Here is a 13915-nt window from a genome sequence, read left to right as displayed (position 1 = left end):
TTACAAAGTGCCAAGATCATCATCCTCCTTGCAGAAATCATCATCCCTTTTCTGCCAGAGAGTAAATAGTACAAACCAGTACCATTTAAAATAATAAACTTTTGCTTGAGAAATAAAAAACTAACATATTAGTCACCACATAGCTCTTTGCACTTCCTAGCAGTTAAGCAGGCAGAAAGAATGACTGGGGGGTGAAGCTAAGGGGGGAGCTATATAGACAGCTCTGCTGTGGGTGCTCTCTCTGTCACTTCCTGTAGGGAAGGAGAATATCCCACAAGTAAGGATGAATCCATGGACTCGATACATCTTACAAGAGAAAAACAGACAAAGGGAATGGAGCATATCCAGAGAATCCGGACAGCAAAGAGAACTCAAAAGCCCCAACCAAAGGAAGGAACCACCCCTAGATAAAGTCCAACTCTCCAAGGAGCAAGGCTAGAAGTCAAATGAAAGGACTTCACAAGGCCTCAGGACAACAGAAGGGATACCTCGAGTTCCCAAAACCCTACTAACAGGGCTAGACTCCCCATCACCTCCACACCGGCAGAGGACACAGGGGAGAGAAAGGTGCTAAACCTTCCCAGCCCCGGGAAACCCCAAGCTAAGCAAGTCCCTACATGGATCAACCAATGTCCAGAACACAGATCCCCAAAAGGAGATCTAACCACCCGGAGACAATGGAGGAAGACCCAAAGGTCTCATAAATTAGACAGACCCCACACGGCCCAGAGTAAGAGTCTTACACTAGAAATAGCTTACATGCACCCCCTTAAGGTGCCAAAAGCTGCAACAGGATACAAAATAGAAAACCTTCCGCATGCTGTACAGCTATCCTACAAGCTGTTGGATCAAGCCCCAATAGGACCATCCAGGAGCCTAAAACTGAAGGCCAAACCACTCAACCAGTAGTAACAGGGTGCTATGCCCGCCAGCCCTCCCCCACATGGAAAAGGAAACTCTAGGTACTGATGAAATCAGATGTCAGATAGAGTGACGCAGCGGAACCCTCCCCTGCATCTATGACTGAAGGCTATAAGGACTGAAACAATCCTTTCCCACCTCGCGAACCCACAGGTCCTCTCCTCGAACGCTTAGTTGAACATAAAAAACAATGATAACTTGAGCACTCAGCGCTACTACCGAACCAGTCCAGCAGAAACAGCACCACGTGTCTGAACAGCCACAAAACCGAACAAACCCGACAAGACCAGCCTGTACTCAGGGTCCTAACCGCCAAGCTGCATAAATTCTCAGAAAACAGACATTATTAAATATAGGACTAACGTCAGAAATAAGGAAAGAGTGGTGTAAAGGGCCAGGAGTTGATTCAACTTCCATTCGTCAGTGTTATAGTGTGGACAAGATCAAAGTAAATGCAGTTACAAAATTATATATATAAAAATGTCCAAAAACTTGCAAGCAGTAACCCATTAAAAGGGCAACGGGGCCAAACTGAGCGTATCACTGTTGAAGTAAACTAAAGTCCTGTATGGCATATAACATGATCCAATATAGGCATTAGTGTGTCGCCTTGCTGTCCCAGACTGCCAGTCAAGATACAAATATAACACTGGAGCAAGCAGCTCTGCACTCACCGGGCGTCTGGTAGTTGAAACGGAGTGTTAGCGTGTTGCCAAATTTCATAGGCGTCCTGCCGGGATTCAGCGTGTGTAACAGAGGCGGCTTCCCCTTCTCCTCTACATCGCTGACGTGTGGTGTACCACGTGACTCCAATCAACCAATCAGAAGACAAACCGGCTTTAACCTGGTAGACGTCAGAGACAGCTGTAGTTAGACAAGCTGAGTATGCCGATATTCCCAATCGGTGCAAATCCTGCGATAACAAGCTCTCTATGCAAGAGAGCAAAAATAAAGTTCTGCTGCTGCAAATAGACGACTGTGTGGCCAATTAGGAAATGATAATGTCCAAACCCAACAGGCTAAAAAGGCTCCGTGTTACATGGAGTGGATGCCCCACCATCCACTTGTTAAATATAATAAAGAATTCCAAAGGATGAAGCCATATGTAAGAAAACTGGTTATACTTTATTCCAATTTAAAAGTATGCATAGGAGCATACAGGAACAAGGGGTTAAGCTTTAAGACAAAGCAAAATCTGACCGGTTTTGGTCGTATTGACTGTAATCATAGAAATGATTACGGTTAATACGACCGCAACCGGTAAGTTTCAGTATAGGTAGGGATACTACAAGCTAAATCAGATATTTCAAATGCCAATATAAAGGCTTTTCTTCTTAAATGGTAAAGAGTCCACAGCTGCATTCATTACTATTGGGAATTAAGAACCTGGCCACCAGGAGGAGGCAAAGACACCCCAGCCAAAAGCTTAAATACTCCTCCCACTCCCCTCATCCCCCAGTCAATCTTTGCCTTTTGTCCCAGGAGGTTGGCAGAGAAGTGTCAGAATTTAAATTTTTTGGGTTTTGTCTCTTATGGAGGGTAGTACTCTTCGGCATGGGACAGTTTTAAGTTGTCCTGTCAGTCTTGAGGATTTGTTAAAAAAAAAAAAAAAAAAATGTTTTATGTAAAAACATAAAAAAAATCCAGCTTAGCACCCAGGTGGGAAAGTGCTTGGCACCCACCCAAAGGGTTAAGGCTGATATTAACATTCTGATTACTTTTGAATGCATCCACAAATGACATAACTTAAAATGGGACAGTCTACTGTCCCATGCTGAAGAGTACTACCCTCCATAAGAGACAAAAACCAAAAATTTAACATTAGTATTTAAGCTTTTGGCTGGGTGTCTTTGTCTCCTCCTGGTGGCCAGGTTCTTAATTCCCAAAAGTAATGAATGCAGCTGTGGACTCTTTCCCATTTAAGAAGAAAAATATTTGTTCCTCATTTAGCATTAGTTCACCTTTCTAAAACATCATAATTTGAGGATTGTATACCTATGTTTTTAATTAAAAATGACTTCTAGATGGTCATACCACAGGCCATCAAAATAGGCTAAGCTTGCAAATAGATCAGATCTTCTCCCTCAATTGCGTCCCTTTCTTTTTTCTGTCTCTGTACAATACTTAGAAGAATTGAAAATGAACATTTTAGAGCAGTATCTCTTCCACCTCCCACTCCGAGTGTAATTTATTTTGCTGGATGTGTTTACATAGTTTCTCAAAAGCCTATACCTAGGTATAGAAAGTTTCTTCTTAAATGGGAAAGAGTCCACAGCTGCATTCATTACTATTGGGAATTAAGAACCTGGCCACCAGGAGGAGGCAAAGACACCCCAGCCAAAAGCTTAAATACTAATGTTAAATTTTTGGTTTTTGTCTCTTATGGAGGGTAGTACTCTTCAGCACTCTTCAGCAAAAGCTTAAATACTCCTCCCACTCCCCTCATCCCCCAGTTAATCTTTGCCTTTTGTCCCAGGAGGTTGGCAGAGAAGTGTCAGAATTTAAATTGTTTGGGTTTTGTCTCTTATGGAGGGTAGTACTCTTCGTTTAAAAAAAAAAAATGTTTTATGTAAAAACATAAAAAAATCCAGCTTAGTACCCAGGTGGGAAAGTGCTTGGCACCCACCCAAAGGGTTAAGGCCGATATTCAAATTCTGATTACTTTTGAATGCATCCACAAATGACATAACTTAAAATGGGACAGTCTACTCCAAATTTTTTACGGTTTAAAAAAGATAAATAATCCCTTTATGACCCATTCCTTAGTTTTGCATAACCAACACTGTTCTAATAATAAACATATCTCTGTGATTACCTTTTACCTTACCTCAGTTTTTTTTTACAGACTTGCATTTTAGCCAATCAGTGCTGACTCCATAACTCCATGGGAGAGCTCACAATGTTATCTATATGGAACACATGAACTAGCGCTGTCTAGCTGTAAAAAACTGTCAAAATACATTGAGGCACCCTTCAAGGGTTTAGAAATTAGCATATGAGGCTATCTAGGTTTAGCTTTAACAAAGAATACCAAGAGAATAAAGCAAATTTGATGATAAACGTAAATTGGAAAGTTGTTTTAAATTGCATGCCCTATCTGAATCATAAAATGTTACATTTGACTAGACTGTCCCTTTAATGATAGCATTGTTAGAGAAGCATCCCTAGAGAATATGATTCTTAAAATACTTATATATAAGAATGACATAAGCTCCCTTTTCTAGGTATGTGCATTATTTTATGCACAGAACACCTTTAAAATTCACGTAGAACAAACTGCATCATTAAAAGTGAAGGAAATCACTGTTTGTGTTTACATCTCACGTTCCCATAAACCACTTTATCCCCCCCCATGTCACTTCCACTAGACAACAATATTGACTTTTCCTTTATGAACACACATTTATATAGAGAACATTATCTCTAGGTTCATGTAGATTTTTACTCTTTTGGCCTTGCTTCAACACTAGTTGAATAAGTATCACATACAAGTATTTTTGCTCCTCCCTGTCAGTTAAGTTGACTAAATTAAAGGGTCATGAAACAAAAACAAAAAATTTCTTTCATGATTTGGAACGAGTATACTATTTTTAACAACTTTCCAATTTACTTCTATTATCTAATTTGCATCATCCTCTTGGTATGCTTTGTTGAAGACGCAGCAATGCACTACTGTGAGCTATCTGAACACATCGGGTTGCCAATAACATGAGGCATATATGTGCATCCAGCAAGCAGTTCCTGATCCTACCTAGGTATCCTTCTCAACAAAAGATACCAAGAGAACAAAAGTTAGATAATAGAAGCAAATGAGAAATGTGTTTATAAGCACATGGTCTGTATGAATCATGGGGGGAAAAAATGTGAGTTCCGTGTCCCTTTAATGTCATCCAAAGAAAATGCAGAATTACAAATGTATTTATTTCAAATATGTCACATAAGTCACAGAACAAAGGGGGTGTATGAATGGGGGGGTTTTTTGAGGGGGGGGGCTGCAAAATGTTTCTTCGCCTGTGTAGCGCTGGCCCTGGGTATCCCAGACACTTATTTATATATCTACATGTAAAGTAATAGACAAATATACATCTGTAGTTTGAAGTAAATCTCCAACCACTTACAATCTATCACTTGATCCTACCTGCATTTTCTTTGGCCACCAGACCAGTGGGGATTTCCAAGGCTACAGGGCTTATGACGCTGTCTCTCTTTGTTGCTCCACAACTGTTACAGTATTCCCAGCGTTTCTGCTGCAGTTCCTGCAACCAGTATGCCATGGCCTTGCGACTTGGTGCCTTAGGGCAGATCAAGAGAAGAGTGTAAAACAATGCCCTGAAGGCTGTAAATCTAGAATGTGACTTGGCTGTAACAACAAATAGAAACATTAGGGCAATTCATAACAAAATGAGCTTACAACGAGGCCTTCGCTATTATTCTTATTGTGGTTTAGAATTGCTCTACAGTTTAATTCATGTGACAATATCTTCATGCAATATCCGGGTGACACCTTGGTTTTGTCAGGGGTGACCTATCGTGTAGGAATAATCCTACTCACAGACTATTATTAGAAGTAGTAGTAGTAGTATAGTAATGTAGTGCCAATAGATTCTGCAGCACTATAAACATATAGGTAACATTTTATACATAACATTTTGATAAAGCTGGATGGTGAAATATGCGTCAGGCTTATATATATCTTTTTATGTGGCGGTTTTTTGATGGTAGACTCTGGCAGAGGATCAGTATGTTCATTTATGTTTTTAATCGTATATATATTTTTATACATTTTATTTTGTTATAATTAAAAGTTAAAAAAGTACTGAAGAAATGCGCTCGTTTGTTTGTATAATATCTTGATTGTATCTAGCACCCCACACTTTGTCAACAGTAATGGTATTGGTATCAGTAATAAAGTAACAGAGGGTTACATTTGTTATTAGGTTTGGAGTGTACTAGTTACAATTATTATTATTTTAAATTTATAAGATGCAATAACATACCATATGGGTAAATGGCTCTGCCCTGCATATAACCTTATATTGAGGAAATTTAAAGGACAGTTGTAAAGTCCCAACTCAGCAACCACCCTATTTTCCCCTTTATATAACATCCTCTAAGAGAAAAACTATTGGGTTCTTTTCGTTTTCACAAAAAACACACCACAGGATGGAACAGCAGATTTTTAAGAATCACAGTCTAAGAAACACGTGTGCATGTGTGTTAGATTACAGACGTGTGTAAATATTGAATAGACAAGGAGATTATACACGTGTGCATGTGTGAGATTACAGACGTGTGTAAATGCTGAATAGACAAGGAGATTATACACGTGTGCATGTGTGTTAGATCACAGACGTGTGTAAATGCTGAATAGACAAGGAGATTATACACGTGTGCATGTGTGTTAGATCACAGACGTGTGCAAATGCTGAATAGACAAGGAGATTATACACGTGTGCATGTGTGTTAGATCACAGACGTGTGTAAATGCTGAATAGACAAGGAGATTATACACGTGTGCATGTGTGTTAGATCACAGACGTGTGTAAATGCTGAATAGACAAGTAGATTATACACGTGTGCATGTGTGTTAGATTACAGATGTGTGTAAATGCTGATAGTAATTTGAACATCTGCAATGTAAAATGTACTTCCTGTATTTCAGATTGTTATTTATTTTTATCTTGCATCCATACATATCTTAAGTGATTTCTGCACATATATTGGATAGAATAATCTGTAATTTTTTATTATTATTATAGCCATGTGGGAAACCCAGCTTGGCTCTGTGTTTTGCGGCGTCAAGCTGTATTTCCCGCACGGCTATTAGCTAAGAGGTGGAAACATCACCTCTCAGCCAAATAGCGTTCTTTAGCCTTTAGCAGCTCAGCGAACGCTGCTAATAAATAAAGGGGCTTTCAGAATGAAGTATTTTATACTTTATGAATTAAAGTCCCCTTTATTTGTTACGATGGTAAATACTAGCGTTTCACAAACGATAGGATTTACCATCACTTTAAGTGATAAAAAAAAACAGGAAATATATAGGATATATTGTTGCTGTGCAATGATAATTTGGTTGACACAACCCATTGAATTACAGTAATTGGATAAAGTAGAACATTTCTACAAAGATAAAAAAATATATACTACACAAGATCTGTGTTATTAAAACCATTTGAAAAGATGATATTAAGCACTATGAAATTATAATATAATTTTTTTTAATTATGTGTAGTTAAAAACTTTGCATTATATTTTCAGTTTTTATTTTGTTCCATTTCCATGCAATTTAACTCTGAAAATTGCTGGTTTTCTAGATTGCACAGTTTCTATAAAGTAATGGGCACCGCCATGTTTGAACTCATGTTGCCCTTTATCTTTTTGCCTTGCTGAAGACAATTAGGAACATACATAAAACTGGCAATAAAAAGGGCTGTCCAAAAAATCAATTCTACACATTTTTATTTTTACAGAGATAATAAAGAAAACCATTTCAAACATGGCAGCACCCAATACTTTATAAAAACTAAACCTTTACACTTATATTTTTCATATTTAAACTAATATCATTGTAAAAATGTATTTACATATTATTCTAAGTCTAATCTTTGCTTTGAATGCATCACTATGTCTATAATGTATTTACAGTTTAATATCCCTTTAAGACTAGGGAAGTTCTGGCAATCTCATTTCTCTGTGTCACCTCTAACACCTACATAATCAGTGCTTTCAAACACTAATGCTGGAATAATAGTTCAGTGTTTACAAAGGCTTGTGTGTAACCGAAGTCAAGGTCTGCAATTGGGCCGGATTTCAGGTAAGGCAAACAAGGATATGGCCTTCAGTCACTCGCAAACAAATGATCAGAAGCACAAAGCAGAGAGCACTGCACAAAAACACTGCATATTTTCTTGCCAGTAATCGTAGTTTTGTTTAAAATTACATAGCAATTCAATTACATCTTACAACATTCAGCATAATAAAAATTAGAAACCATTTAAAACAGGAGACAAAACACGTACATTTGTATATATACAAAAAACACAATGTCTTGATGGCCCCAGAAATCTATACTGTAGTAGAATGTGAATTTAAAAAAAAAAAAGTTTTTAGCTCCATGATCACTTGACAATCCACCTTTCAACCACACTGACTTCCTCCTGCATCAATGTGTACACAGTATATAGACTTGTGTGGCTGTTATATAGCACAGTGGGGGCAGTGCATTACCAAAATGCTGCACACCATGCTCACTTTAATCAGCTAAAAAGGGGCCATATCCCCCAAGTCAAACTCTGCAATATTTATGGAATAAACTTCTAGAGGTGGTAAGGAGTAAGGACATACAAACAAAGATTATAATTGGCAGTGCACTAGAACATAAATAAATGAAGAGAATAAATGGGCCTACTAAAATAGATAGGACCGGTGCTACCCTAGATTAATATTAAAAAATAACCCCTAAAGAGAATAGGAACAGATAAGGGCTTGTATCACTTTTTTCTCTAATCAAAATAAATCTCTGGTTAAAACATAACCTTTATTATATACAATGATAAAAAGCAGGTGTCCCTGCAATAAATACCCAACCACCACTTCTAAACAAACTGTGAATGCACCCCCCTGTTTCCTGGCCAATAACTGGAAGTGTTGGCTTCAGGTGCCAGGGGCATAAAACACAGAAAAAAACAAAATGTGTTTCGGCCTACTGTACGGCCTTTATCAATTTTAAAAATTACACAAAAAAAGACAGCCGAATTGCTTATGACTTAGCCTTTTAAACCCATGCTTCTGAAGCAATCAACCAACCATGACGCTCCGCATCATCCTGCCCCTCCCCTACAATCTTTTCGGTTTTCAAATCATCAGGTTATGGGCGTGTAAATTGGTGCGCTTCTCCCTTTGGGCTGACACGATGTGACTCTTTGTTTACACTACCACGCTTATGAAACGTTCATACTAAAGCGTGTGTATTTGCACAATTTGCGGTATGAGTATAGGTGTGACATATAGAGCGGCAATTAACCAGGAACTATTATAAAGGTATTATAAGATTTTAAAAATAACAACCTAGATCTTATAAACAGTTAGTCCTTCGTTCATTAGCCATCTTTATCACATAAAATCATTGAGCTTTATAGTTTATATGTTGTGTACGTTTTTAATCACCAAACAGCAGTGAATCATTTCCATTACATGAGCTTATAACATGGAAAAGATACCCTCAACTGTATTGTCATACACTCAGATACTATATACATTAATACATAACGAGGGTTGAAAATAAACTTAGGGCTCTCAAAAATTATCAATCCGACAATGGTAGGGATAAATAAATCTAGCATTCCCCCATCCTAGGATTCCCTACTTTAATATGTCCCTATATCTGAGAGTGACTGTAAAAAACTCCCCCCTGAATGTGGAAGTATTAAACATAACTAATTCTCAGTATAATGATTATTTTGTCCTCGCTAATCCACATTGTGTAAAATAAGTGGTCTGTTTCTGCATACTGCTGCATATACCACTCACTTTAAAAGGAACACCCAATAATTATTGGATTTGTTCATGCCCTTAGGCATCACACAATCCAATATTAAGATCCACTTAGTTTCTTATTTAGCAGTAGACTTTCACTATTAACCCCCTGATGCCTGGTTTCATATTCTTCAAACCCCAGCATTTTAGTGCTCGTGTGTCTCCCTTGTGGTGTTGCAAAAAGTATTTAGCAACGCTAGTGATTTTTGTTATTTTTCTCTATATATTTTTTAGCGGTCCTGATATTACTCAGTTGTTCCGTGTTTCTGGTACCTACAGATCTGGTCGTCATGGCAACAAAGAATAGATTACAATTACAGGAGATGCAATCAGTTACATTGGTGCTTTTACAATTGATGTAATTGTTAATAGACAACTTTTTCTTGAATCTACCCCTCATTTCCACCTTCACCATATGTTTGCATACCTTACAGGTACCTCATGGAACTGAACCTTTATAGAGTGGTGGTCTCTTGGCACTTCTATCAAAATGACTCCTTGTTAAATAGTCATTCATATTCCTAGGTATTCTAAAGGTGAACATTGGATTATCTGTTACCAAAGTTTTTAACATTCATCTGCTCTCAATACATGTCAATGTTTCTTAAAAGGGACAGTATACACTCATTTTCATATAACTGCATGTAATAGACACTACTATAAAGAATAAGATGCACAGATACTGATATAAAAATCCAGTATAAAATGGTTTAAAAACGTACTTAGAAGCTTTCAGTTTAGCTCTTTTGTAAAGGCAGTTGGAAAGCCCACTGCAAGTGGGAAATAAGACACTCCCCCCTCCCCCTTCTTTTGCATATGAAAAGACCCTTTACACAAACAGGAGCAAGCTGGAGAAGGTAGCCGGCGGTATTCAAATAAAACTTTGGGGCTTGGTTAGGAGTCTGAAAATCAGAGCAATGTTATATAAAAATAAGCAAAATTAGACATTTTTAAAAAAAAACTAACTTTATGGGCTTTATAAATAGATCATCTACAAAACATTTATGCAAAGAAATAATGAGTGTATAATGGCCCTTTAAATATGTTTAAGATCTGTGCCCTTTTCGGAGGAATATGTGGAAATTATTCTGATAGGGTTAGATTTCACACATTCTTTAGGTTTCAGCAGGTTATTTCTATCCTTGTTCAAGGCTTTCTGATATGCCCTAGCTAAAGATTTGTGTGAATACCCTCTGAGCAATAATATTTCTTCAAATTTAGTGCTGCTGCTTTAAACAACTCATATGTGGAGCAATTTCTTATGATACGAAGATACTCTCCAACTGGCAGCCCTTTAATAGTGGAAGGTTGATGGCTTATATCTGCACTCAAAATATTGTTAGCAGCTGTAGGTTTTCTGTATGAATCAGTTTCCAATTTATCATTGGTATTTCTTATAATGAGGTCTAAAAAACAAAAAAACACTCTACCTTTTCTTTGCTAGCTGTATATATCAGGTATAGACCAAATGGATTCGAATTCAACACCTTTATGAAATTCTATAGCCCCTCCACTGGTCCATTCCACACAAAGAAAACATCATCAATGTATCTGGACCAGTGGGATATATATTGAGTGTATTCTTAAAGAGAAAATCCTTAATTTCATCTTTCATATGGGTGTCCTTCTGCAGATAATACACTATAGCTTTACACCCCCATGGGGGTGTAAAGCTGTAGCATATTATCTGCAGAAGGAGACCCATAAGAAAGATGAAATTAAGGATTTTTTAGTCAGGTTACTTAAATTTGTATTGGATCATAACTATTTTGTTTTTGATGATAGGTTTTATTTGCAGATTTGCGGTACAGCGATGGGCACATTGTCTGCCCCTACCTATGCAAATATCTATTTAGGATGGTGGGAGGAAACAGTTGTCAATCATAAGTCTTTTAGAATGGTTGGTTGATTGCTTCAGAAGCATGGGTTAAAAAGGCTAAGTCCCAAGCAACTCGGCTTGTCTTTTTTGTCTAAATTTTAACATTGAAAAAAGCCGTACAGTAGGCCAAAACTCATTTGCTATTATCTGTTTTTTACGCCCCTGGCACCTGAAGCCAACACTTTCAGTTATCGGCCAGGAAACAGGGGGGTGTATTCACAGTTTGATTAGAAGTGGTGGTGGTGTATTTTTTTGCAGGGACACCTGCTTTTTATCATTGTATATAATAAAGGTTATGTTTTATTACTTTGATTAGAGAAAGAGTGCTACAAGCCCTTATCTGTTCCCCTATTCTCTTTAGGGGTTATTTCTTAGTTCTAAGGAGTAAGGACAAACACTGTGTAGGACTTTAAGAATACCTGGGATACGCATAAAGCTATCCTACAAATTAGATAAGTTTACACGTGGAGGACATTTTTGGCAGACTTGTAGATGGTTCTTTTTTGCCGTCAAAATCTATATATTTTAATATCATGTCAGCTCCATAGACTGCTAAGTGCTTCCTTTGTCAGCAAGAGCTTGGGCATGTGTAGGTGATCGTGTATAAGATCTTGTAGCCAGCTGACAGATGCTCGCACTATGCACAAACACTGTATTGTGCTAAACAGGAGTGCAGACTCTGCCTGGTTCTATTGTCCTAGATGGCTCTCTATAAAGAGGCAAATGAAAGAGATGGTTTAGGTATTTTTGTTTTATAGACAATATTAGTAGCTCAGAATAAATCTCTTTACACTACCAATGCTGTAATAGAAATGATACATTAAAGTGATTCCAGAGAATAATTTAAATTTTGGGCAGTAAACACACACACAGGATTATTATACATGTCAAGTGAGTTGATTTTTTTTTTATAAATGCATTGTATGAACCAGAGCATTTACCACTGTTATTTTGTTTGCAAAACTGGTATTGTTTTACAGTATAGCAACATATCCTTTGAAAAACCTAATAAATATTGTTTATCTTCTATACATGCCAATAAGGGACAGATGTAAATGAGTTCCTGCACTAATCAATCACTGTGTAGAATGCATAAAGCTCTCTAGTCTAGTGACATTATATAAGATGCCCAATCCATATTACAAGGCCCTTGTGTGTCTAATTAAGGGGAGTTTACCAATATGCTTTATGTCAAGGAAAGGCACTTACTTTACAAGATGATGCTCAGTAAAATAAGCTGAGGATTTCTCTCCATGCCAGCAGGTCTTTGAGAATCAGGCCCTCAGTCTGACTGGCTGTATCATCTCAGCCAAACCCCCTGGTCCAGGGACAGGGTTGCTCACAAATGCAAAGTAAGCTATAAAAAGAACTACACATAAACTACACTTGGGTCTTGTATTATCCAGATACTCACTCATACAATAGTTTGATAGGCCTGATAAGCTTAGCATGGAGGGAAAATTCACTAAACGTCTTCTTCTTTAGCTACTTCAGTCTTACCAGCTTGTATATTATTTTGAAGCCTATTCACTAAAAATAGAGATGAGTGAGTTTTATTGCAACTGCTGCATAAAGAAACATGGGAACTGGTAAAGCTTGAGAGAGAACTTTTTTTTAATTTTACCTCTGTGTCCTGACAGGTTAGTATTCACCTAATACAAAAATGTCTGCTAAGGCATAAGTATGTTTCTTTTCAGAATTGTTAAAACCATACGTTTAATACGGGGTTGACAGTGTTTGTTAAAAAATAGCAATACAGCACTGCATGATATGAGAGTTTTGTTACACTTACACTTTGTGCTTTCTATTTTATATCACTTTAAATTTCAGATTGGGTCCTTTCAGTATTATTGTATTTAAGCTTTCCAATTTCTCAATTATATTTTAATACATTTAGATTTAGTTCTAGAATTGGTTTTACAAATTCTGATTATATTTGAACATTTCTGTGTTACTTTAACAAATTAGGATCATACTTTGTATATTTCTGTGTAGCTTCAACAAATTACATTTCACCTTGAATTTGCAGCATTGCAAACTAAAACTGATTGTTTCAGAAAGTGAAGGAGAGTTCAGTTCCCTGGCAGGGGAGTTCCCAGTGTATGTCTCAAGCTCTATCACAAGTCTTGTTAAATTATGCAAGCAAAATGGTCTAATGGATTTACATTGCCAGCTGTATGCAGGTGAAGTTTGTTCAAAATTCACAATGCACTTGTTGTTTTTTTTCCTTTTTTTAAACATTCTATCTTGACTGAAAATGAGCCCTGTTCCTGTCTAGTAATCCAATACAGGCATATAGCAGTAGGGGTGGGGGGCTGCTCCTTTCAGAAATGCTGTGCCACATTGTAGATGCAGTTAACCCAGCAGCTAGCTAGCAGAGGGGACTGCAGTTTTAGCCTTTTTGGCAGCTGTGGGGTTAACCGCATCTGATATGTATTTGAGCCATTTCCCAGAGAGCAGGAAATTGTGTGAGAGGTTCCATAATGATTACATACCCTAAGTTTCAGACTGCAGATGTCCCTAGGGGGAAAATCTAAGTAAGTGGCTTTCCCTCCTCTGCAAATCTCATGCATGGGC

The 13915-nt window shown here is 37.5% G+C and overlaps 1 protein-coding gene across 3 annotated transcripts in view; it reads right to left on the bottom strand.

Moving 5' to 3' along the window:
- The window catches only part of TBC1D2B (TBC1 domain family member 2B), a 438274-nt gene that overhangs the window by 416071 nt on the left and 8288 nt on the right, over positions 1 to 13915 (bottom strand). For all 3 annotated transcript variants that reach the window (XM_053717278.1, XM_053717279.1, XM_053717280.1), the window contains exon 2: positions 5060 to 5213. In XM_053717278.1, the coding sequence (XP_053573253.1) occupies positions 5060 to 5213 (154 nt within the window). The remainder of the gene's footprint in view (positions 1 to 5059; positions 5214 to 13915) is intronic.

This window comes from Bombina bombina, chromosome 6 (genome assembly GCF_027579735.1).
Source record: "Bombina bombina isolate aBomBom1 chromosome 6, aBomBom1.pri, whole genome shotgun sequence".
NCBI classification, from domain to species: domain Eukaryota; kingdom Metazoa; phylum Chordata; class Amphibia; order Anura; family Bombinatoridae; genus Bombina; species Bombina bombina.
The sequence above is the reverse complement of the archived record's forward strand: the minus strand, read 5'-3'. Positions and strand labels throughout refer to the sequence as shown.